Genomic DNA, 26,498 nt, shown 5'->3' on the forward strand with positions numbered 1-26,498 from the left:
ACGAAATCCTCTTCCGGTTCGAGAGGAATGTCTCGTCCGGCAACGCCGTTTCCTGTTCCGTCTCGAGTAAAAGCACGAATGTCAACGAAAAAAGCGACCATGCTATTCATGCTTCATCAAGTGAGGTGTGGCCAGCACTGCTGAAGAGATGCTACGCGCCAGAGCCACAGCACATGACTGGCCACTTAAAATCAAATGTCACTTCAGTTTACCAAATGCGAGACAATGATTCACAAGTGATTGCTGTGTTCAAATCGCACACGAATGTCATGCGTCTACTTCTGACTAACACGGACACTCCGACTGCTCGTAGCGCACTGCAAGTACTAGACGCACTAAGTCAAGTACTTCAAAGCATCGCATAGCACCATGGCCCGCCCCTCGCTGCCCTTCCACAAGGAAGTCAAACCATCTCTATTACAGCGGTCTCAAATCGAGAATTTCAGATTTTAGACACTTTATTTTCGAAAACTGTTTTCCCATCCTCGTAATTTGCGAACTGAACGTGCACAATGTTATACGCATTTCTGGCTATGAGGAATTCATGTTGTCTACCTGTGGTGATGTGAGCAAGGTAACTGCACATATAAGATGTGATCTGACATACGTGTTGCACTCAGTCCCACCTCACGACGACAACCAATACGTTCGTTTAATTGTGAAAACGAATAAGCTTACGTTCACACTCCTCGCTGTTTACATTGCTCCTTCAAGTGGCTTTGACTCTAAACGACGACTGCATGACGGGCTATCAGCAACACCCGGTCCTACGATTCGCACCGGAAATTTTTATGATCACCATCCGCTTTGGGAGAGTTTGAAGATGTACTCCACTAGAAGGAGACAAACATCCTTTGCCACACATCACGACCTTTACTGCCTCAACGATGGTAGACCGACATATTTACGCGGGCTTACATACAGCAGCTGCCTAGACTTGACCCTGGTTTCTCGGCGTCTTGAAAAAAAACGTGCAATGGTTTCCAGAATCGAATCACATGGAAGCGACCATATTCCGACGTACCTTACGATCAAGGGATTATCTAAATGCTCATCCACGACCCTCCGGCGAATTGACTGTTCGGCGTTTCGGTCGCACATGGAGGAAGTATGTCAGCAAGGGAACAGGGAACCATTCAAGTAGGGAACACGAAATTCAAAAAGCCGTGCAAAAGGCTACGCGTTCTTTTCAGCCTTTCCCGTAATACAAAGAATTTGAAGCCGAACTGCAGCGACTACGAGCAATTCGACGGCGGGCTGAAAGAAGATACAGGAGAACTAAATCAATCCATGATCTCAGAGAGGCAACGCGGATACAAAAAAAGATTCAACGCCGCATTGATGCACTACAATCTCAAAGATGGAAACCTTTCTGTCAGTCATTGGATCCACGTCAGCGATTATCTCAGATATGGAGAGCCATGCGTGGCCTTCGCGTATCACCCCAACAGCATGGTCAATTCAAATCCCTCGCTTTGTACCAAGGTCGTAGCGAAATTGAAATTGCTGAAGAATTTTGCTCAAGACTTGCCAGCTTGCAGCTCCAACGCACACTTACACCATGTGTCACTCCTGTGCCACAGGATTCTCGCATGGATGTAATGTTTTCGGTGAAGGAGCTTGAAGCGGCACTGGCGACTTGCAGGCGCCCTTCGTCACCTGGACCGGACGTCATTACCTATGCGGCGCTCGCCAATCTTGGGCAGAAGGGATGACTCATGCTGCTAAACTATTACAACGAGTCTTGGCGCAACGGTTTGGTTCCACGTGAATGGGAATGCGGCCACCTCGTTCCACTTCTCAAACCTGATAAATCACCGTTAGATTTATCATCGTACTGCCCCATCGCTCTGACCAGTTGCATAGGGAAAATAATGGGAAGAATGATTTTGACGCACCTGGAAAGGTACCTGGAAATTTAGAACGCTTCCGACATGGACGCATATCCATATATAATGTAATTGATTTGGTCACGTTTGTTTAACATCAAAAACGTCTGAAACGGCTCCCTGCGGCATTATTCCTTGACATAAAAGGCACCTATGATAATATAGCACATTATGCCCTTATAGAGGCTCTCATTGAAGCCGGAATCGGTGGCCGCACTTTTCAGTGGCTCTACAGTTATTTGAGCGGCAGGCATTTTTTCGTGATATCCGAGGAAGGCGCCACAAGTCAACACCAAACGTTCCGTGGAGTACCGCAAGGTGCAGTGTTGAGCCCGACGCTATTCAACCTGGTGCTCGTTGGCTTAGTCAGATATGCTTGCCCAACACAGTTGAAGTATCTATCTATGCCGAAGACATCTGCATTTGGGCGTCTGCTGTAACGCGACTGCAGGTACGAGCACGGCTATAAAAGGCAGCTAGGTTAACGTGACTGTACTTGCGAAAACAGAACTGAGACCTGTCTTCAGAGAAATGCTGCCTTGTTACATTCCCTCAGAAGGCAATGAAGCGTTACTCTTTAAGAGTAAATGGGCAAGCAGTTGCAAATGCAGGGAAACACCGCTTTTTAGGGGTAATTATCGACCGGGACCTATCATGGAGCCCGCACGCTTCATACCTAAAGAAGAGGTTAATGGCGATAGTACATCTCTTCAAATTTCTTGGCAGAAAGTCATGGGGCACATCGGTGTGGTCAATGCTGCAGCTTTATAACGCCTTGTTCCTCAGTTTTGCAAGAAACAGCCTCCCTGTGCTTGGTAACACCTACAAAACAAACCTGCGTGCACTCCAAGGACTACAAGCTCAAGCCTTAAGGATGTGTCTCGGTCTTCCGAGATCTGCGTCTACAGCGGCAACGATTTTATAGCTCGAGATCACCCAATATCAACCTACTTGGCAACCGAGCTCTCAGGTTGAATATTCGGCACGTTGCCCGACTACCTTCTCACCATATTGCCGATCTACCCGCAGAAAGGCCGCACGCTACTTTCAGTCGTACAATTGTTGCCAATCGTACCTCATTTCCATCGAACTACATGCCTGCAGCAAAACCATCCTCACCTTTACGGCACCTGCACAGACCTGAAATACGCCTCACCATCCCAGGAATCATGAAGAAAGCTAGCATTCTCTCATTTGCCCTGAAGCAGGCCACATTAGAACTTTTACATGAGGGGCACAGTGGCCGCGTACACGTTTACATCGATGGCTCAGTCATATCTGCAAGTTCGGCTGTTGATGTGGTGATACCAACAATATCCGTCAAAATACAGCTAAAACGTCACATGTATCATCAACGACAGCGGCAGAACTGGTAGCCCTGCGTGCGGCTCTTCATTTCATTCAGGAGGAACCACCCCACGCATGGTCAGTCTTCTGTGATTCCAAGGCCGCCCTAAAGAGTGAACTCTCAGCACTGCTCTATGGATCACATGAGCAGCTCGTCGCAGAGATCAGAGAAGTCCACCATCGCACAGTTGACGAAGGACACGATATAATATATCAGTGGTTGCCTAGTCACTGTGGCATGCATGGCAATGATCGAGCAGACGCAGCTGCCCGATCTGCCCATGACGGCGTCAACCGCATTGCCATTCCTCTTTCGAGAGCCGACGCAGCGGAAAAACCTTCTGCACTTGCGCGTGACCAGGCATTATCTCAATGGAATTCATCAGAGTTCACAAGTGCACGCCTTCATACCCTGGACCCTAATCTAAAGCTCCGTATTCCGCCCGAGCTTCCACTACGTGACTGCACCCTTCTAGTCCGTCTGTGGCTTGGACTAGCATTTACAAATCCATACTCTTTTCTTATCGCAATGGCCAATAGCCCACTTTGTGCCTTCTGCGTGTGCAATGAAACAATCGCGTACCTTCTTTGTCAGTGCTCTCATTTCAACCCGCAGAGAGCAGTCCCCTCAGCCAGCCTAGAAAAACTGGACAAGCGTCCAATGACAGAAAACAAGATCCTCGGAAACTGGCCTACGCGAACATCAGCGCGATCCGCTATGAAGGCGTTGTTGCGGTACTTAAAGGACACAGGACTTTCTGACAAATTGTGACTGTACACTGTGTGACGTAGGATTGTATGGTGACACTGCGTAACAGTAGGAACGTCTTTGTGGGCTGTGTGACAGTGCCCACAGAAGCAGTTCATGTGTACGTGCGTGTGTGTGTATGTTTCTAATTTTTTTTATTTCTTCTTTCCTTCTCTCTCTTACTTATCGCATTCCCTTGCCCCTCCCCCAGTACAGGGTAGCCAACCTGAGATAATCTCTGGTTAACCTCCCTGTCTTTCCTTTGACTCTCCCTCTCTCTCTCTTGTAGTGCATGCTGTAAGTAATAATAATGCAGATGTACCGACTTGCCCAGCTAGCTACCGTACTGCTTCCTGAAACTCTAACTACAAAATGCGTTCTTCAGGATATGCATGTGCGTTTCGTATTGTTTCTTTTTTTTCATGCACTAATTAATGCGCAGCTGAGCTGACAGTTGGCAGTTGTAACATTTCTATCCGAAATTTTAAGCTTTTGCCTTCTATTCATACTGGCCCTTTGGAAAAGATGGCTCGTAAGTGCCTTGAGGTACAATTTGAAAAACTTCTGGAATATACCTGTACTTCTGCTTTTCTCGCGTTTAGAGGCTATAATAGTACTTCTCGTTTGTCACTCTTCGAATCGATAACACTCGCTCAAAATAACAGCTGCGGCTTGAGTGCATCGCCTGTGGTGTAATGAAATTATAATATTTGATTACGATCTCATATGATTTAAGCACGTCAAGGGCAAGCGCGAAAGAATCCCGACAAAGCAAAACTATCCACCTACGAAAAAGGTACCTGCAACTAAAGCACTCGCTTGTCAGGAATATGTGCGTATAGGTTGTTTAAGATAACGGAATTCCCTCAGACTCATTCACAAAATAAGATTTTTGCTTAGGTGTAACTCGCACTCAGACTCACCAAAATTGTCCTCAGCCAGATTCCCTGAGACTCAGGCCCAAGCTTCGGTTTGATTCTCAGTCGGTCTGAGTGAGTCGGTTCTTAAGTGAGTTGGTCGCTCCATGGTTGTGTCTAAGCACCCTGCTGTCACTTTGCTCTCAGGCAATAAACGCACAAATAAAATATATTGTGATAATACGACAGAAACTAAGTAAGAAAATGCTCGCGCTTACGTAATGAGAGTAAGCGAAACTGGCGCGTTTATTAATTCTCAGGCACGCTTAAAGGAAACTGTCTTTTCTTATTTTTGCGCAGCTCAGAGAGTGTCTTACTCCTGCCAGTCCAGCGGTTATTCTTGCGTTCCCTGGCATCGCTGCGCCCCAGGCTATTGGATATTTGCAAGTGGATGCGGAATCGGATCCGTTTGCTGCAACCTCCGTAAGCCGGCCCTTTATATATTTCATTTTACTTACCTCTACAACATTGCTGCACAATTGTAGGTCAGTGAAGGTATGAATCTTTTTCTCAGGCTTGCTGACTAAAAGTACATTTAAAATGCCTTTATCACACAAAGAAAGCACCGGTGCGATAATCAAAGTATTCTAAGTATGTTTTATTTGATGTTTGCGTGCTGTAGCTGATCATGTTTTCTTTTGTGCATAATTTATAGCACTCACATGGCACCCTTTGTTATTCACGCCTATCCTCTGGTTGCGCTCAGAACTTATTATCATTGGTGAATATTTAGGCTCTGCACACCGTGCCGGACGCTGTTACCATCTCAAGCTTATCATGGCCAATCGTTTGAGCTGTGTGAAGCAATCCCTTAGTTAGCGGTTAAACATAGGTGCAGAATTTACTACGTCATCTACAATACATTGATACAAACTGCGAGAGGACACGGCGCGGAGGGTAAGAATGAGAACTGACAAGCGCAACCTTATAGCTGAGCTTATTGGAAATCGATAAAAACCTTTAATAATACACGACCAGAGTGTCATGTTATTACAACGGCTACTATGATACAAGTACACATAAGCAGAATCATCAGTCACATTTTTGAGTTAACGCGGACAACGAATAAGCTTGTTCCCTGTCTCAAAGATTAAGTGAAATGTTGCTAAAATATCTCTCCTCTTTTGCTGATAGGAAACGTCTCCATGGCACTACTCTCTATGAATCTTCTCGCTCCTGACACAATTTTTGCGTTCATTAAATCTGGACCGCATCTACACTACCGCCATTAGGCTAACCGAGACTCGCAGTCTAGGCAATAACATGACGTTTTAGATCTATACTAGTTAAAGCTTTTTTTTTCACATTTCAATAAATTCGTATTCAAGTCCCCGCTGCTCTCTTTTCATTCTTACTTTTTCAATCTTCTCGTGCAGTTTGTACCCTTGCATCCATACAAACTAGCCGAGCAAGCAGAAACAATATTTTAATGTCCCCTTATATCTATTATCACGGCGCTAACATACAGCCAAAATGCTAATAGAATCTCTTTACAGCATAACACAAGGCGTTCGGAACAGTATGGCCGACCAACAGCTCGTTCAGCGTCTTCTACTCTCTCGTCTTCTTCGCGCTGTCAGGTGCTGCTGCAATGTCGGCTCGTTCATACGCACATGTCTCGTAACACTACTATAATATGGCGAATCTAATAGCCCGTAACTCCGAAAATAGTGCATCTGAGGAGAAAACACACAGCACTTGACATTTCACGCTTCGCAGAAAACTGTTTGCAAATGCTTCCGTTGCTGAGAAGGTTGTGCATGGGATCGTTCCCACCTGCGCCAAGTTGCTTTTTTCATCTATTTTCATTTCCATTATTTCATCGTTTCTTCAGTTCATATATTAAGCACAAGTAATTTCCCCTCTGTTGTCCTTGGTGCCAGTACGTGTTTGTTCGCTTCTTATGATATGACTAATAAAAATCGGGTCCCTCGGTTAACCCCCTTTCTTGTCGTTTGTTGCTGAGAACGTAAGACAGTGCTCTAGAATCTCTTACGCGCGTTTCTATCAAATGTAAATGTGTCGTTAGCAAGGTAATTGTACGTAAAAACAAGAATCCGTGCCTCACACTACATCAAGCGATAAAAAAGAAACAAGAATACGTGGCAGAATTCCTACATGTAATTACTACTTCTCATTTTGTTACTGTATGACAATAAAGTTCACGGAGAAGTTGCATTCTAATGTGCCCAAACATTGCCGCTGGTAACTAGCTATCGTCCATCAGAGATGTTCCCAGCTAACCTGAGATAAACATTCGTGTCTTCATACGATTTCGCTGGACGACAAGGCGACTTTCATCGTAGGTGGAAGATGTATATCTGCAACGTATTTACAAATTGTCAATTTCTGCAATCTTTCTCCAGACAATCTGACCTATAGGTTCAGCTCCAATGATTTAAATAGTGGCTTGCGCATGGCAGGGAACAATGAGCAAGTTCATTATTGTCGGAGGGTCCTCAAGCTGCCTGCGCAGTCCCTGGTTTTTCCGCCGCCGCTGGCCGGCTTCTCCGTGCAAGCTGCTCCTCTCTGTTCAGTCGACGAGGTGTCATTCATTGCGCGATAATGCAGGCGGAATGCAATTCTTCACTTCGCCGTAAATGTTTCTCGGTATTTCGACTCGCCGCGCCTGGCAATGAAACGTACTGGGATCAACACACGGTTGTGACTGCTCTACACAAATGCAGTGAAAGACAACGACCGTCGGGCCTGTGGTTGCAGAATAACGCAATGTTGTTGTGTATGTTGGCTCGCCCCTCCTGAGAACGGAAACGCAGCGTTCTCTACACGGTAGGATCAATGATACCTCACAAGAGGTTTGCAGGACAAAGATTGTCGCGCTGCTGGTTGTAGTCTCGCCCCGGTATGCGGAGTCGCCACCACAACCAGAAACGGAAGCACTGACTCGGTCTCACCGTTGAAGGCAGTGAAGCTTTTCCTCGTCGGGAAGGGGTCTCTAGCGACTGCCACCAAAAACACAACTGGGACTACAGTGTGCAGCAGGCGCTGCTCGACCAGCTCGACGGTTGCGACCATGTGTGTTCCCTTAGTCGCGGTGAGCGTGCGAGTAGGCTCGTTAGGAGAATTTGCTGTTAGGCTAGTTGGTACATCATTTCGAAATACAAAGACAGCGTCAATGAATGGGACAATAATTGTGCGTCTCACTTTCCTGTCCCTTTCCGTGCCACTGTTTCTAAATTTCGATGAAGGTTTGTGCGCTAATACATTTCATGTGTCCGCTATGTGCTCGTATTACCTCTTCGAAAGCAACAGTGGTCGAGTGCTGTTTAGAAGACTGTCGCGATAGAGCTGTGTTGACGTGGCGCATTGCCTGCTTCGTCTGGTACAGGCTGCGAACAATACACGCGGACAAGGGGACGACGCGAGGCCACATTTAGCGTCCAACTTTCGGCTGCTTCTTAGTGTCCTCGTTTGCTGTGCGCTACGTACATCAAGTAAGGTCAGCAGTCCATGCTCACAGTATTCATACGTCCTGTAGCAGCATGTTCGCATTTCGAACAGAAGAAACGATAGCACTAGGAAATATGAACATTCGGATTCCTGAATGCTTAGTCACACATTCAACGGCATCACGCCGCGCTTGCTTTCGTCTGGGAATACTCGAACAGCGGGCCTCTTCTCACAACTCGAAGGGCGGTGCTGGTAGAGCGGTCGATGTCTAACAGTAATGGCGTCGCGGCCGCGCATGCACAGAAACCGGACCTGCAAAAGGCCAACTAGGGAGACGTATGTATACTTGTCGAACACACTGGTGCACGCCGCCTTGATTCAAACAAACACTTATTTCGCTCCTAGCAATGTCCTTATTCCCGTTGAGTTATAGTTTCCTTCTCTGCTTTTTTTTTCTTTCGGAGATGATGCTAACCCAATGAACATGTGTTCCTTTTTCTGCGCAAACGTGCTTGCCTGCCCGCCACCAGCCATCACTTGAATATGTACGGCAGGTTAGGGCCTGCGTACGGCTGCCTTATGAACTCAAACCGACCTACGAGGCAGGCGGGGCGCCAGAGGCAGGTGCGGCTATACTTGCGTTTACAGTATAATGCTCACTTCAATAAATAAAGAAATTGTGCCATATACCTATCGCATGTTGAAATACACGGCGTAAGCTTTTTATCTTTTCTTTCAAAGAAGGTGTGTATGCTGTTGCAGAAACAAACCAATGCACGGCTGCTTATTGGCTTCTCGTTTCGATGTGCAAAACGCTTGTTTCAAGAAGTCACGTAATGTTATATTACCCTAGATTTAGCATGGGTTTTACACTTGACTAACTGTCGCCAAGTCTGTTTTACAACTGCTTTTTATTTACGAATTCGTTGGCTAGTCACTAATCTTTCAGAGATGCTTCGTAAACGGGGCATAAGCATTACGTCACAATGTTTCGAATTTCTTTGCACCGTGCAGGATCCATGAACACCTGCTACGCAGCTGGCGGAACCTGTCGACGGCAATGCCAGCGCTCAGTCAGCGCGAGGGGCAGATGCCGCTCTGGTCTGCAGTGCTGCACCGAAGTGCTCTTGTAGCTGGTTTCCATCAGCAATGTCCCCCTTGAATTTTTACAGAACACTGCTCTTATGACGAGAAATTGCGTTTCTTCTCTTCTTCAAAACCGCACAGCAGCAATATAGCAACGCTGCACATAATGCGGACTCCTGTTCTTTAGAAGAAAAAGAAGCTGTGCGTTATATGCGCGGAGCACATTTATTTTATGCGAAGCATATTACGAGGGCTCAACCCAGCTCCTCAGGCGCGGCGGTGACCATGAAATCACGTGACACCGTGACGTCACGACAGAGGAGAAGTGGCTTTGGCTCAACTCTTGCAAGACGGGCTGGGTGGGAATCGAACCAGGGTCTCCGGAGTGTGGGACGGAGACGCTACCACTGAGCCACGAGTACAACGCTTCAAAGCGGTACAAAAGCGCCTCTAGTGAATGCGGTGTTGCCTTAGAAACGCGCTGTTTCTAAGGCGTGCGTCTCTTGCTCAGGCGCACATTTCGTTGCCGCGCCGAACGCTGCTTTGCTCGACGCTCACCGCGTCCAATGCGGGGCGCGTAGTCGCTGCCCTGTAGCCCATTGTCTTACACCCCTTGGCGGGTCGACGGGAACGCTGTCGCGTTCCACTCTTGAAGGCGAAGAAGTAATGCATGAGTTGTTTCTTCGTCTAGCCGAACCAAATATAGCCAAGCAACAGCAGTTCACCAGGCTAAACAGTGGTTCAACAACTAAAATAAAGGCTAGTATGCTTCGCATCCTGGGCTTAACCTTACCTAAGCCACAGCCATTTTTTTATTTTTATTTTACATTATTTAATAAATCCTTACAGGGCTTTAGGAAGGCATCGGGTAAAGGAATATTACCGCGACAGAAACTCAAAACACGCCTGTTTCAAAACAATAAGAAAATGCGTCAGTGTAACAAAAGCCTTTTTCGTACAACGAAATAGCAGGCAGCGTCAAGACTCAATACAAAAATTGATCTCAACTAAAGACTAAAACAGGAGAAAATACACGCATAATGAAACGTGTATATATTACATGTAATGATTTTTTTTCTGCTAAGCGAGGCCTACCAATAATACCGTCGTTTATTTTTCTAGATAACATACGTAATTTGCATGTAAATAAAGGCTGCGCGTATGTAAATTATCGGGTGGCGGAAAGATAATGCTTCACGAACAAAAACAACTTTCTTCTAACCTCATTCCACATATATAACAAATTTAAGTTGCGTTTTTTTCACAGGAGTCTAACGTCCTGTATTCCTATTTGTGTAGTCTGACGTCCGGTGATTCATAACAATCTCCGGTAAAACAATAAGGCAGAGAGACCATCAAGCCAGCAATAAAAAAAATCTATATTGCAAGAAAATAGAAAGTAACCAGAAATTTAGGATGTGGTAGAATGCGGTAGCATAAGAAATCGCCTAAAAATTTCAGCTCCAAAACTTATACATTCTAAAATAGCTCTGTTACTTGGCGTCTCCACAGAAGTTCTCTATCGCGATAACATTCCTGTTGAACGGCCAAATATTTTACGGTAGTATAGGCCCCCCCAACATGCAGGCGAATGTGTTTGCAGTGGAAGGCCAACGTCCACGCCAACACCTCGGACATTTTCTCCAGTTTACAGAAAGGCCACAAGCCTTACGAGAACGTCTTGATCGATTTAGCACTTCCGTAGTGGTGTCCCGATCTGCGCAGAAAATAGCCGCGTCGTTCGCACACGCTAAAAGCCGCAGCCACGCACTGCACTAGTTCTTATGACAACACACTGAAAGGCAACGGAGCAACGCGATGGCCATGAGACACAGGGGCCTGTACGTGGATACGAGCTCTCACCAACTTACTTATGATTGGCCGCGTCCTACAACCCCGGTACGTCATATTGCCACCATCTTTACTGATAATTCCTACGTTAACAAAGTCCAAACCACTGCTTCAAACATCATGCGACACAAACATCGACCGACGATTACGATACTCTCTACTGCGAAATTTTAGCGCAGCTCTACACGTGTTTTCATTTCGCGATATATTGGCTGGCTAAGTGGGACTTAGTAAGGTAATGGGGCTTGCCATCGATAGGTTATCGGTCGTTTATTGTCATTTATTGCTAGTCGATATACAATGAGTGTAACGTACCGATGGAATACGCTGAGAAATCGAGACACTTCGTCTCACCACGCAAAAAGAAGGTATTGAGCTAGCAATGTTTGCGCCTGCCAGATCACCCACGCCCCCAGTCACTTATGGGTGCAGTCTCGTGAACTGAGGCGCGTTTGAGCGATCGTGTTCGTCCACCCCGGAACCACGCTCCGAAGTTATCGACGCAATGGCGCTACGAAGCGCAACGACGAGCACGCGGTTGGCCCTGTTGCGACTTTAATGTGGTCCCGTAGCCCACGTCACCCGTTTCGTGACAGAGCGTTGCCGGCTCTCTAGTTGGTAGCGAAGACTCCGAGTAAGGCGTCGGTGAGAATAACAAAAGGGACTTTATACACTATATACAGGTCATTACACGAGACATGATCGGATCGGCACGGAGGCCGAGAGCTCACAGCAAACGCGACTGTTCCAGCACGGCGACGTCCGGTGAGACTCCAACGCGTAAACATCTCACTCCACTCGAGAGCGGCACTCGGCTCACGGTGGTTCGGTGGATCCAGTTCTCCAGGCGGCAGCGTTGGGACTTATAAAACCCCGAGAAACGACTGTCGCTCAAACGGCCCAATACAAAGCCAGCACTCGACGGTCGTTTGAGAGGTCCAACCAGCGACCGCGCTGGCCACCCACTTCTATATTGCCGCCCGCGGTGACCTCCAGGGGAAATGAAATACGGCGCCGGGCTGTCTAGCACTTTGTTGCACGTCTTGACATGTCGCTCGCCGATGCTCCTCCTCAGGACGCCGCTGCCTGGCGGCTAAGCGTCTTGACTTGTCAAGGGAGAGTTAGGGAGCTGTGGCTTTCGGCGCAGCCCCGGGTTTGTCCGAAGGGCGTTCGCAGGATAAATTATGCATCTTGTAGATTCGAAATCCGGGCTGTTTGTACGAGCACAACAGCCCAAACGCAGCTCCATCCCCAAGCCACGGAGGACACAAGCTTATTTGGCGCCCGGCCAACCACACCGTTATTTGGCGCTATGGCACTGGAACACATCACACCTTCTTTTTCTCTTTTTTTTTCTGTACTGCAGTTCAACTACACTGACCTCTCGCTCCGCACGTGATGTGCCCAGAAGCCGGACTCCAAGAGACGAGGGGAGTCATGCGAGGAAGACAACTATGCGGGGGACCAACACTTGACACTTTCCCGTTTCCACAAAGGTCAGAAGTTCGAATCCTGGCGGAACACTTTCCAATGTGATGTCTATTGTTCTACAGTGCTGTTTCGCACTAGCTGTATTTCAAAGCCTATTTAAAACAATAGCAACATTTGTGATTTCCTGTTCAACAAGCTATATTTACAAGGACCTTCATCAATCCCGAGAACGGAATTATGTTCACTAATTAAGAGCATGTAAGAAACGCAACAGAAACTCGCACATCGCGCATCATCCAGAAACACCGTGAACAATTTACTTTTGAAACTGATCAGGCATCCAGAAGAAACTTAACGAATGACTACGAGAAATTTCTAATGACATCGGCACAAACGGAAATATCAGACATACATGAAACATTTCCATAAGGACACGAGTACCAAAACTAACCGAAAGCCCACTTTCTTCATTTCAAAGATAAATTATTCCAGCGTCCTTAATACATATTTGTACTAAATCGCACGCTCGTATGGGTGCCAGAATTTATTCTAAAATGACAAAAGGCCCTCTGAGTCTTCGCTATTGGGTGTACAAGCTTGAGCGACTGTTGGTGGTATTTTACGACATTTTGGGGCATAAATGCTCATGGTGCAATGGCTTAGAAATATGCTTAATCTATCGTTTTCAGAACTTCACTTTGTCAAAGCTAAAGGTTTGAGGATTACTTTTAACACATCGAGGACATTACAAACATCACAAGGTAAGTCGCGAAGCCACGAAAATTTCGTTGTGTGGCATAAGGTACGACAGATTGGCTGCATCAAAACTGACAGCCGGGAGAGCTGGTGTGTTGCGAGTCAGCGCCTGTGTTTGTCGTTTCTTTGCTCGTCTACGTCTTTCTCGCGCAGTTTTTTGTTAAGATAGAAAAATAACGATTACTTTATAGGGCTCTTAGATCTAGAATTGCATCTCTCAGCCCGTGTGAGCTAGGCGTATTAAGCCCGAGATAACCAACTGTTAGTCCCCTATAGTTAGCACCCTCTTAGTTCGTAAAGAGAACGATTTAACCTTCTGTAGCGAGTGTGGCTGCGTGCCATCGTCTTAGAAATATATCAATGAAAAAATATATTCGTGTGACCTTGTGGAACGCTCAATTTATGGTAATGGTCAGTAAGAGATGATATGTATGAAGGTTCGGAGAAAAGTTCGCTTTGTAATTCCGGCTTATAGTAATAAATTTTGTGCAGTAGTGATAAGTGTGCTAACTTTCTATAAGATGAGAGGCGAGGGGAGGTTTAAAGTAGCGTTCATAGATGTTGCGCTTTATGTCCGAGAATAGTTAGTAAGAATGAAACGTGCGCTACGATTCTGCACAGATTCTATTGCATTTGTTAATTTAAGCCAGAGTCCCAGACAGAAGAGGCATATTCAAGCTGTGGACGTATTAATGTTTTTTGCAGAAGTAGCTTTAAGTTAGCGGGTGCCATCGAGAAATTGCGACGGAGGTAACCAAGCGTGCGGTTAGCATTGTGAGTGATGTAGTTTATGTGTGTTAGCCAGAAAAAATGGATGTCATGTGGACGCCTAAGTATTTATAGGAAGTGACTTCTTCGAGTACAGAGTTCATCAAGTGATAGTTGGATAGGTTAGGCGAAGCAGTATTTCGGGAAATCCTCATTAGTTGGCACTTTTGGCTGCTAAGTCGCATTTTCCAAGTGTCGCACCAGTTAGTTACCTTGTCTAGATCAGATTGTAGGTTTAGAGTTTCAGAATTAGATTATATTACTCTATAAACGACACAATCGTCTGCAAATGACCTTATGGAGGACTCTACAGAGTTAGGGAAATCATTAATATAAATGAGAAAAAGCAAGGGTTCGAGAACAGAGCCTTGCGACACACCGAAACTCACAGGACAACGCGAAGAGTCAAAATTGTTAGCAGATACAGATTGTGTTCTATTGGATAAGAAGTTTTCAATTCACGAGATAATATAACCGTCAATGTGGAGTGCTTTTAATTTTAGACAAAGTAATCGGTGAGAGACGACATCAAATGCTTTAGAAAAGTCTAGGAAGATGGTGCCAATGTGAAATACATTATCCAAAGCGGCACAGATGTCATGTGTAAATGAAATAAGTTGAGTATCACACGAAAATGATTTACGGAACCCATGCTGACGAAATGAAAAAAAAATGAATTTGTTTCTAGGAATTTGAGGAGGTTAGAGTATATTATATGCTCTAAATGTTTGCATGGTACACTTGTTAGAGAAATCGGCCTGTAATTTAAAGGTGAATGCACGTCGCCAGACTTAAATAATGGAATCACCTTGCCTACTTTAAAAACCTTTGGTAATGCGCACGACAGAATAGACTGCGAAAATATGTTGCCCAAAATTATGGAGGAGTAGACTTCGGTATTGTTCAAGAACTTGGAACTAATATCGTCTATTCCTGACGATGACGAACTCTTTAATTTACGAATCATGCTCATGACACCATCGTAATCAATGAACAAAGGGCTCCATCCGAGGAAAACTCATCTTAACAACTTCAGGTAGAGAAGTACAGGGCAACACGTTATTCAAAATGATTTATAAAACACTTTATTGAGTACTGAACAGCATTCTTCTTGCGGAAAAACTGCACCATCTAAACCAGTTAACGATATTGTGTTACATTCGGGACCCTTGACACTATTCCAAATTTTTGTTTATTTTCAGTCAGCAGAGATGGAAGTGAATGTATTGTAAAAGAAAACGTGTTTAGCTTCTTTGGCTGCGTTTTTAAACAGTGAAGCAACCTGCTGATACGCACGCCAACTAACAGTCGTGTTCTGTTTTTTTAGCTTGGCGAAACAGCCGCTTCTTTCTGTTCGAGGCATAATTTAGGGATGCATTAAACCACGCTGTTCGATGGTTACACCGAACAACTGGAAGGGGTATGTATTTTTTTACTAATTCATTAATTTTTTTTTTAAATAGACACCAGTTCTGTCCAATACTCCGAGTGTAAAAGTCCGGCATATATTCTTCAACAAAAGCTTCAAGTTGTGTGTTCATTGGTGCGTAGTCGGCTTTACTGGTCTCAAATTTATTTTTGTTTGCTATTGGGACGGTTGACGTTTTCTTTAAGCTGGAAATGAATAAAACAATATTCGCTGAGCCCTGGCAAAATACTTAAAGAATTGACAAGAGCGGGAGCGGTAGTCAAAACTATGTCGAGCATGTTAGCACTGGTTGCTGTAGTTCGAGTTGGTTGAGTAATGAGCTCAGTAAGATGGAAAGCAAAACACAAATCGAGAAATTCCTTGCTGTCACTGGATGAGTCGGATACAGTTGGCACAGTATAGGACCAGTTTATGTTGGGGTAATTGAAATCCCCCATTCAGAATATGTCTGAGCGCGGAAACCTTGTTACGATAGTATTAGGCAAGTGATGAAATTCCGCACATAGCCGAGCACCATATTTGTTCAAGAACAGAAAGTCGCAGGCCGCTAAATCCATCGAGTACGGAAGAATTTTTAGCAGAGTGATAGAACCGTATGCCATGGAAACTCACGCACTATCGATGCAGAGTGTGCGGGAGCATTATCGTGGTCCATAATCTAGCACCCCTCTTTCATAAAATTTGGTCACACATGGCATGTACAATCTCTAAAATTGTAGTGCTATTTCACTTCATGGTGCGCAATTCTATGGCAGCCAAAGCACATTATCAACAATACTTTGATTCTGGCTTTGCTTTCTGGCACTTTTTTTTTCGCCTGGGCCCACCTCCATCATTCCACTCTTTATTGTGCCACTTCGACTCGATGTCCTATTCGTAAACCCATGTTACGTTACTGGTAACCACCCTTTGCAACAATTCCTCGCTGTCGTCTGAAGCTTTTCAATCAATACAACATTCTTTTCGTCTTAACCTTTTCTTAGGAGTCGTAAGCTTCAACGCCATCTGGGCGTAAATCATTTTCATTTCGAAAATATAAATCAAAATCCTGTGAACGTACCAGTTTCCCAAACCAACTTCTTCCACTATCAATCTAACCGCCATTCGGAAGTCTCTGAGCCCAACAGACAACACATGATAATGTTCTTGCATTCGCACAAAACGGCGTCGCATCGGCATATTATATAATCCTTGGGGCTTTCACGGCCTTCCCAAAAACCCTTCCCAAACTTGCACATACTTCTGTTTAAGGGCATGTCTTTTGCATCATGAATTTTTTTGCCATACTTGCCCAATTTACAAAAGATTTGACATTGATTCTTAGTTATGTCTGCTCGTCAATCATGATTTCTACATAGACCAAAAATATGTTGAATAAAAATTGGCGGCACCGAATTTTGCTCTGCCATACAGTAGTCCATCTTGCAGTAAAAATCAGCCGGGTGCATTCCGATGAAGAGAGCGAGCAAGTGGCGCCACTACTGGTGTATAGTAACAGGTAAATTCCTTGCATGAAGAATACATTTCGGAAAAACACGAGTTGTGGGCTATGTTTCCGCGCGATTGGGCTGAGATTACTATTATATTGCTAAATACAAAAATGACTGTGATATATGACCACTAATATATACGATCACGAAGAGTATATATATATATATATATATATATATATATATATATATATATATATATATATTGTACGCATCTATGCGGACTTCATCTGCATCTGTACACAGTCATCCGTACACGGTCATATATATATATATATATATATATATATATATATATATATATATATATATATATATATATATATATGTATATATATATATAGATATATATATTGTACGCATCTATGCGGACTTCATCTGCATCTGTACACAGTCATCATCAATCATCGATTCGTGTTCGTTTTTGCGTCGGCACCATTTTTCCTTTTTGGAATAAAGCATCCTCTCGACCGTGGTATTTTAAGTGGTGGACGAGCTTTAAGATCTCTTCGACTTCAAACCTTAGCAAGATCTCTCCTGGAGCTACGTTCGGGACCCCGCTTACGCCAAGAGGCCGCCATGTCGCAAGACCAGCCCGCCGCGTCACCCAGCTCGGTTCAAGTGCCAGCCACCCCCACTGCCAGCACTGCCAACAACCGGTATGGAGACCCTGAAATCTTCTCTGGCTTGCCTGGTGACGACGTTGAAGACTGGCTCGACAACTACGACCGTGTCAGCGAGTACAACAACTGAAACGAGACATCGAAGTTAAAAACGTACCATTTTACGTCTCTCAAGGAGCCAAGTCATGGTTCGTGAATCACGAGAGAGACTTCCGTGATTGGTCGTCTTTCAAGGAGCATCTACTGCGGATTTTTGGTACACCCACGGTTCGTTTGAACCGTCGGTGTGCCCACAGAACGCCAACCATGCCAACGCTTCTCAATGCCCACGAGCGGCTTCCTACGCCCAGGTTGCTTCGATGTCAGCCGCACCGTCTCCAATCACACTGCCTGTGCCTGTTCACGATCACCTGGCCCCTTTAGTCAACCGAGCTCCGAACCCGCCTTACTACTCTGCCTGGGGTTCGTCGAGGCCTATCTTCTATTTATTACTGCGGCTTTCGAGGACATATCTCGCGGTTTTGCCGACGCCGCCATCAAGACGAACATCGTGGTTACGCTGCCTTTGAGCGCGATGAGCCACCTCCTCGCGTCTACCGCACTTATGACGATAATCCTCCCGCTCGCCGATCTCCATCTCCGGCCGACTTCTCCAACACCGCCCACAACATACGTGCCTCGAGGCATCGCTCCCCATCGCCGCTCCGACGTTCTGTTTCGCCACTTCGGCTTGTCTCCCAACTCCATGTCCAGCGACCGGAAAACTAACCAGTGCAGTTTTTGGAGGGAAAACTGCATCGCCGCGAAGTGCTCTAAGCCCTCCTGAACGTCCGTCGAGCATGTTATTGGTGTCTGTGGAGGGTGTGCGCTTGTTAGCTCTGATTGACACGGGAGCTTCTATATCTGTTATCCGTGCGGACCTGTGCTCTTGTCTGCAGAATGTGAAGACGCCTTATGTAGGATCATCCTTGTTTGGGGCTAATGGAGTAATCATTCGTCCATCAGTCCAATGTACAGCACGCGTCTTCATTGACGGTATCCGTCATACCATTAAGTTCGTGATTTTATTTTCGTGCGCTCATGAACTAATTTTAGGTTGGGACTTCCTCTCGTTAGCATCCGCTTTAATCTCTTGCCCTCAACGTGTAGTCCATATGACCAAGACAGTTCATTGCAACGGGAGTGCCGATGATCCACGACTGCATTTTGTCCCTGCTGCCCATTCTGTGCTGCCTCCCAGCCACCAGGAAATCATAAGTCTCTCTTCTACGGACATCACCAATGGCAACGTGTTCATCCCTCCTTACAGCCGCTGTCTTTCCCGTGGGATTGTCTTCACTTCCTGCCTTGTGCGGCTCAAGGGAAGCTCTGTATTAATCATCGCTTTAAACACGACCACTGAGACATCCTACGTCAATACTCTGCAGTGACCTGTTATGTGGACACCCAACCAATCTCCCTGCTTCCTCTTGCCGCCTCGCAAGCTCTTCCTCGACAGGGCCACTCTGCTTCATCTGCCTTTGCTTCTGTGATAAGTCCTGACCTTACTGCTGCTCAGAGTGAAGCGTTTCTAAAATTGCTCACGAAGCATCAGGCCTCCTTCGATATGAATACTTCGTCACTTGGACAGACCTCCGTTGCCTCCTATCGTATCGACACCGATAGCCAAACTATTGTACGCCCTCGTCCGTACCAAGTCTCTTTGGCCGAACGCAAAACTATCGAGCAACACGTCGCCGATATGCTGAAAAAAAAACATCATACGTCCCTTCACCAGTTCTTGGTCATCACCCGTCGTTTTAGCGCAGAAAAAGGGTGGATCAGTACAATTTTGTGTTGACTACCACGTGCTAAAGATCACCCGTAAGGAAGTATATCCCATGCCCCGTATCGATGACGACCTCGATTCTTTGCAAGGCGCGCAATACTTTTCTAGCGTTGATCTGCGCTCCGGATATTGGAAAATTCCAATGCACGAAGCGGAGCATGTTAAAGAACCCCAGGTGGTGGAAATTTCCGGAGTCCCCCACTACGACGTGCCTCATAATCAGAAAGTGGTTATGACACGTAAAACCCCATCATTTTTTTATTTGCACGAAGCGGACAAAGAAAAGACCGACTTTTCTAATCCGCATGGTTTTTACGAGTTTAACGTAATGCCTTTCGGCTTATGCAATGCTGCCGCTATATTTCAAAGAATGATCGACACTGCTCTTCACGACCTCAAGTGGAAAACTTGTCTATGTTACCTCGACGACATCGACGTGTTTTCCTCGACTTTCACAAGCACAACGATTAAAGTCCTGGCTCATCTCGTTAGCAAAGGCGGCATCCAGCCCGGTCCGGACAAAATTTCTGCAGGGCTCAACTTTCCACGCTCACTTCGAGCAAAAGAACTGTGCAGCTTCCTTGGACTCGCCTCATACTTTCGACGTTTTATCCGGAACTTCGCCAGCATTGTCTCGCCCCTCCATAAGCTCCTTGCTGGTTCCAGTTCCTTCGACTGGAACGATGTTAGTGGAGCCGCGTTCCCAGAACTCAAGTGCTCACTCAAGTGCCCACCTGTTCTTTGTCATTTTGATGACAAGGCGCCCACATTACTGCATACTGACGCGAGTGGTCAAGGAAATGGTGCCGTAGCGCTGCAGCGCGACCACACATTTTGCGAAAAGGTTGTTACATATGCAAGCCACGTTCTGACTTCCGCGGAAAAGAAGTACTCGATAACCAAACAACAGTGTTTGGCTGTTGTCTGGTCCATTCAAAAATTTCGTCCATACCTCCACGGTCTACACTTCACGGTTGCGACCGACCACCATACCCTATGTTGGCCGTCGACAATCAAAAACTTGTCTGGACGCCTTGGGCGCTGGATACTCCGATTACAAGCATATGATTTCGATGTCATATACAAGTCCTCAAGGAAACACCAAGATGCCGATGCTCTTTCAAGATGCTCATTGTCACCATCATCGTACGGAGGACGCATCGTCTATTACACCGATTTCCCCCTTGACTCCGTCAAACCGCCCTTCACTGCTTTTCCCTCACGAGCGCGCCGATTCTTATTGTCATGGTACCATCAATCGCCTTAGCGGTGTTTCACCTCCACCCAAAGCCAGGCTACGAAAACAGCTTAAACTTTTCAAGTTCGACGATGTGCTCTATTGTTGCATTTTTCACCCGGAAGGCCATTCATGGGTTCCCGTTCTACCGCGCTCTCTTCACGCTGCAGTTCTGCAGGCCTCACACGATGACCCTACGTCAGGCCACTTGGGTTACCCCAAAACACACGAGCGCATACATAGCCGATTCTTTTGGCCAGGTCTTTCCACGAGCATAGCTAGATATGTTGCCTCGTGCACGCTTTGCCAACACCGTAAGCGATCTACTATTGCTCCGGTCGGGACACTACAACTACTTCCTTGTCCAGCAGAACCCTTCCGTGTCGTCGGTCATTTAACTTTTTGGGCCACGCCCAACTACTCCAGGTGGCAACAGATGGATCGTCACTGCTGTTGACCACGTGACCCGGTACGCTGAAACAGCTTCAGTACGTTCAGAAGCTGCCTCAGAAGTAGCGGCTTTCTTCTTGCAGGCTATCTAGTTACGTGGCGGGGCGCCTCACGTTCTTTTGAGCGACCGAGGCAAGGCATTTTTTTCAAGCACTGTTAATCAAGTTCTGCAAGCGTTTAACACCGTGCACAAGACAACGTCTAGCTACCGCCCCCAAACCAATAGCCTAACAGAGCGATTTCATCGCACGCTGTGCGACGTGCTATCCATGTATATTCAACCTGACCTGCGTGACTGGGATGTGATTCTCCCATTTGTAACATTTGCATACAATACGTCTGTTCAACGGACCACCGGCATATTCTCCGTTTTTCTTAATATACGGCCGCCACCCATCCTTATCACTCGACGTTTCTTTCTTCTCTGGCCCCGTCAACGCTTCACCGTTCATTTGCGACCAGCTTTTGTCTCGTCGTGCCCAAAATTGTCGTCTTGCCCATATAAACACAGAAGGAAGCCAAGACGATCGCAAACATCGGTACGATGCCTCTCACCGTGTCGTTTCCTACCGCCCTGGCGACGATGTGCTCCTATGAACACCTGCACGAACACTCGGTTTATGTGAGAAGTTTGAGCCTCGATATATTGGCCCCTCCAAAGGTATACGGACGGCACAAACGGCCGTCCGTATACCTTTCTCCCCTCTGGAAAGCAACCAACTTCGAACAAAACGTAAGATTTTTCAAAACTTTCAAAACGATAAGATGCTTTGAGCAGGCACACGTGCATAACGTCAGTAGCGAGCGACAGAAAGGTGGCCCACTGAATGCACATGAGCAATGAAAAGGTTTTGGCAAGTGTTTGCTCTACGAGAGAATCCAGGCCAATTTATATATAATGAAACTTCTCACACAGCCGAAGCAGTGCTGCGGCCTCATAGGGGCCGCACATTATCTTTGTACGGACGATATAACAAAACACGTCATTTTACGTCACAGCAACTTTCTGCCTGTCCTAGAGGTGTTGGCAAGGGTGAGCGACGGACAGTAGTCGAGTAGTCCCGAACAGACATCGTCTAATACATAGCTATAGACTAGAAGGCAATGCCGAAAGGCAATTATAAATTTTCCGTCGGAGAGGAAAAAAGAGATTTCACTGTCTATTTTGAGCTACTCAAATTCAGTGTCATACACTGAGATTTAAAAAAAGCGGAGACTTTCCAACTTTCTAGTGAAATTTCAACAATCACAAGGGCGATAGACAGTAGCAAATGGCGCAATACTCGGTCATGCATGCCCTCTAAGCTAACCTTTACTAAGTCTTAAAAAGTCAGCCGCGCGCTACTCGAACGCGAATAATTCAATAATGTTTCCTTTATATTTGAGGAACTTATGCATTGCGTTAAAAGCAGGGCCTTCCATGCAGAAGTTGTAAGGCCTATTTTTAAATCTGTAATTTACTTCTGTGCATGAAGACTGGTGTGGTTTTAATTTCTCGCTAAAACAAGCGCAATCGTGAAATAAGATGTCCCAGGTTTAGTAGCGTGCCATACTGAATATTGCTTCAAAAAAGATTCACATTACGCGTTTTCCACGCACAAGATACATTTTTCGAGATACACAAGTATTAATTAACTAAAGTGCAAGTCTCCTTTAGAAGATGCCGAGCCAGCAAACCTGTGTTGTTCCACATTTTTAGGTCCGACACACAGACGTTAAAGGTTGTCTGCTCTTCCTGAGGCGGCATCTAAATAAAGCCCGCTTATAAGGAAACAACATCTCATCGCTCGTGCGCAGATGCTGCAGACCCTTTCACTGTTTACAAGCATTGGCCCTGGACGACTTCCGGTTTTTCCCGCTAAATCTAGCGAGCAAGAAAAGCATTGGCCGCTATATCGAGTGGGAGCAGTGCGTTAAAATCTAAGCCCGCAGATTTTCAACACGTTTTCTCTGTACATAACGACAATTTTACAAGTCGACATTACCGCAAGATATACCAGAAATTGTATGTGTTAGTACTAAGGCGTAATGCGCATGTGTTTTATCTCAAAACATAAAAATTGACTATCCGCACAGTGGAACTTAAAAACGCGCTTTGTGTTCTGGCGCAGCAGACTGATGAGGCCTGTGACCGCAAGTTCCTTGGGGCCGCTCTCTCGCTGCTGTTATCGCACGAGTGAAACCGTCTCTAGCGCTTGTTGTCTCCTATAGCTCCGGAATCTCGGGTTTCTGTATAAAAGATTGCACTATTGTTTATTGTGAACGCACATTCCTAAAGCAAGAGCAGGTGCAACCGGCAGCTGAAGCTTGGCCGAACTGTGCCCGCTTATACATGAGCTCAATTCGAACATGTCGATGTACAGGTACAGCGCTGTGTATAACATTGCCTCTGAAGTAGGCAACGGCCACATAAATGTTTCTTTATGTGAAACGTCAGCAACAAAATAAAAATTAGAGTGCTGTAGCGAACATCTCTTAGCAAGGCTGTTTTACTGAGAGAAAAATGCGGGTTATTTTTTTGTGCCAGGTTCAGCGGTGCCAATGAATGAGCGAACTCAAGGGCGCTTTTTCTGGCCGCATTTTTTAGTGTCTAGAATGCCGTATGCCACAAAAAAAAATTATGCTCTATGAAACCGTGAAGTATAAGGCTTATCAACTGCAACAGCCGCAAATTCTAACTTGCCTATGTATGTTGCTTGCTTGACGAAAAGTTGGCTTCTGAAAGCTGTTCTACTCCGGATATGGGCAAGCGCTTGTGCCAGGAAACCTGGTACCAAACATTCCGCAGCTATATACCACGACAGTAGGTAGTCACGACGCATAATGAATTCTTGAAGATGTGTTGAGGGATTAGGAGTAGTTCACATTTTAAAAAAATATTTTAAAAAGACGTCAACTAATAGGTGCGAACTTGCCGAAGGTGCCATATTAGCATGATAAAGGGCGTTTTTTTTTTTTTAGCCGCACTAAATTGTTCAAACACTGTCTATGGCAGATAAACAATCCTAAACCTTGACCCACATTACTCGATAATGGGGCATTGCTTCTACGAGAAATCAAAATCCCATTTAAATGTGTTCATCCATACCTTTAGAATTACTAAAGCGAGGCGAGGAAGACAGTAAAATACAATCAGTCCCATTTGTTATAGACCGATACAAGTGCACAACAAGCCCGAAGCCACGAAAGCAAAATGCAAGTGCCGTTCTGGTGCTACTGGGTAGACGTACGCTCAAGAATACAAAGGCAGCGGTGAAGATTGGGTCACTTTTCCGCATTTATATGCTCTAGAAATGAGTCACTGGCCAGAAAATAGCCGTCAGATCTCTACCAATATTAAAAATAACCTTAAAAACCATAGTACTCGGAAGGAAAGGCGCAGGACTCCTCCAAACAATTACTTTATTATACGAGGGCTATTCAGAAACTAATCCCTCTAAGCCCACTATTTTACTAGTAGTACTTCAAAAATTTTGAACTCATCATCATTAATGCACTGATATTTAAGCTATAGAATGTCACCTTACCTTTCTATCTCTTCGCGTTCCAGAGTAATCGAGCAATCCATGGCATCCGATGGTGGCGTCCCGTTGAAACAGCGGGATGTAAATGAATTTCTGACTGCAGAAGTTTGTGCGCCCACCAACATTCATCGCCGTCTGACTGCAGTTTATGGGGATGCTTGCGTTAACGTCAGCACCGAGTAGAGGTGCACAAAGACTGTGAAGCACCAAAATCCAGCCGCATCAAATCTCCAGGATCAGCCCCAAAGTGGGCGACCCGCAACGCCCTTTGATGATGATCAGGTGGATGAGTTGATTCGGCCCAATAGAAGGATCAAGCAACACGACATCGCAACAAGACTCGCGATTTCCGTTGGTTTAGTGAACCACATCATTAAGGAGCTCCTGCGTTGCAAGATGATTTTCGCTCGCTATATACGCTTCCTCGACTCTTCCCCGTCCGTCGTCAGTTGCGGTGGTGCCCAACGAGCGCAAATCTTGCAACGGACGAGGTCCTTATTGATGTGGCTCACTGAACCGATGGAAATGGCAAATGTTGCTGCCATGTCGTCTTGCTTTATCTTGCGATTCTGTAAAGTGCATGATGTACCCTAAGAATGCTACCGTAACTCCTTCAAAAATCTGCAAACGTTGTTTACAGCAGACGGTCTGGAAGCTTTCTTGATGGTCTAGGGAGTTGATAATAAAAACCATATCAAATTCTACCTCAGTTTTGCGGCAATTGGTACCTTCGTTTTCCATTGCATAAATGTATTACATATTCTTACGCGCATGCCAGGTAATTCTATTATTTTTGCTCACTCAGCTGACATAGTGTGCCACTTCAATAATTATCCAGCCTTATTTTCGTCTCCATCCCATAAAATGAGCATAATTCATGAAACTGCTGCAAAAGCACTAATGTTTCTATGCAATTACTACGGCAGTATGACCACGCCCAAGAACAAATGCGGTAACATCATTAAATATCGTACCCTGATGTTTGGCACGGCTACTCTACGATATTTTAAAGGCACGTGACGGGTAAATAATGAGGCGAGCCATATGGCTATATAGAATATTCAGGTGCAAAAATTTTCCGAAGAGTGAAAGTTTGTTAGCCAAAAAAAAGAAGATATGAACGATAGCTTCGCCTCTCATACTCATTATCTAGGCATAGATTAGGTTTGAGTCCTTTCGTTTGTCCGCAAGGATATACTGTCCGCTCAAGATGTCAGTGGTCTGATAAGTGATATGCGGTTTTGTTTAGTTTTCTCTTTAATACAGCAATAGCAAGGGCGGGGAGATCGATTGTCTATAGTGCGAAGCGGCGAGGTCCACAACCGCAAGGAGCAGTAAAGATCCTTTTTTGTTACCCGCCGCGGAAGCCCGGCTGCGCCTATTATGCTGCGCTGCTGGGCGTGAGGTTGCGGGTTCTATTGGGGCCGAGACGGCCGCCTATTGATGGGGGTGCAGTGCAAGGACGCGTGGTACATAGATTTCTGAAAGAAAAAACTGACATTCGCCCATGTGTGTAGACCGAAGGTACCAAGGAAACCCACGCGGCTTCCTCAGAAACATAGCTTCGCAGTTGAAGAAAAAATTCGTGCTGGTCCGGGATTCGAACCCCGGACCAAAGCCTTTTCAGGGATGGTCGCCCTACCATCAAGCCAGCAGACTGCACCGCGGTGCGAATTAATCGACAACTCGAAGCAACAATGAATTAAAGATTCG

General features: G+C 45.7%; 1 protein-coding gene across 1 annotated transcript in view; it reads left to right on the forward strand.

Annotated features, from left to right (window-relative positions):
* Nucleotides 1-9,467, forward strand: part of LOC135915606 (uncharacterized) — a 54,660-nt gene extending 45,193 nt beyond the window's left edge. Inside the window, exons 4-5 of the mRNA XM_070535969.1 lie at nt 5,202-5,324; nt 9,327-9,467. Of these exons, the coding sequence (XP_070392070.1) occupies nt 5,202-5,324; nt 9,327-9,335 (132 nt within the window). The 3' untranslated portion in view covers nt 9,336-9,467. The remainder of the gene's footprint in view (nt 1-5,201; nt 5,325-9,326) is intronic.
* The last annotated feature ends 17,031 nt before the right edge of the window (nt 9,468-26,498 follow it).

The sequence above is a fragment of the Dermacentor albipictus genome, chromosome 3 (genome assembly GCF_038994185.2).
Source record: "Dermacentor albipictus isolate Rhodes 1998 colony chromosome 3, USDA_Dalb.pri_finalv2, whole genome shotgun sequence".
Lineage (NCBI taxonomy): Eukaryota > Metazoa > Arthropoda > Arachnida > Ixodida > Ixodidae > Dermacentor > Dermacentor albipictus.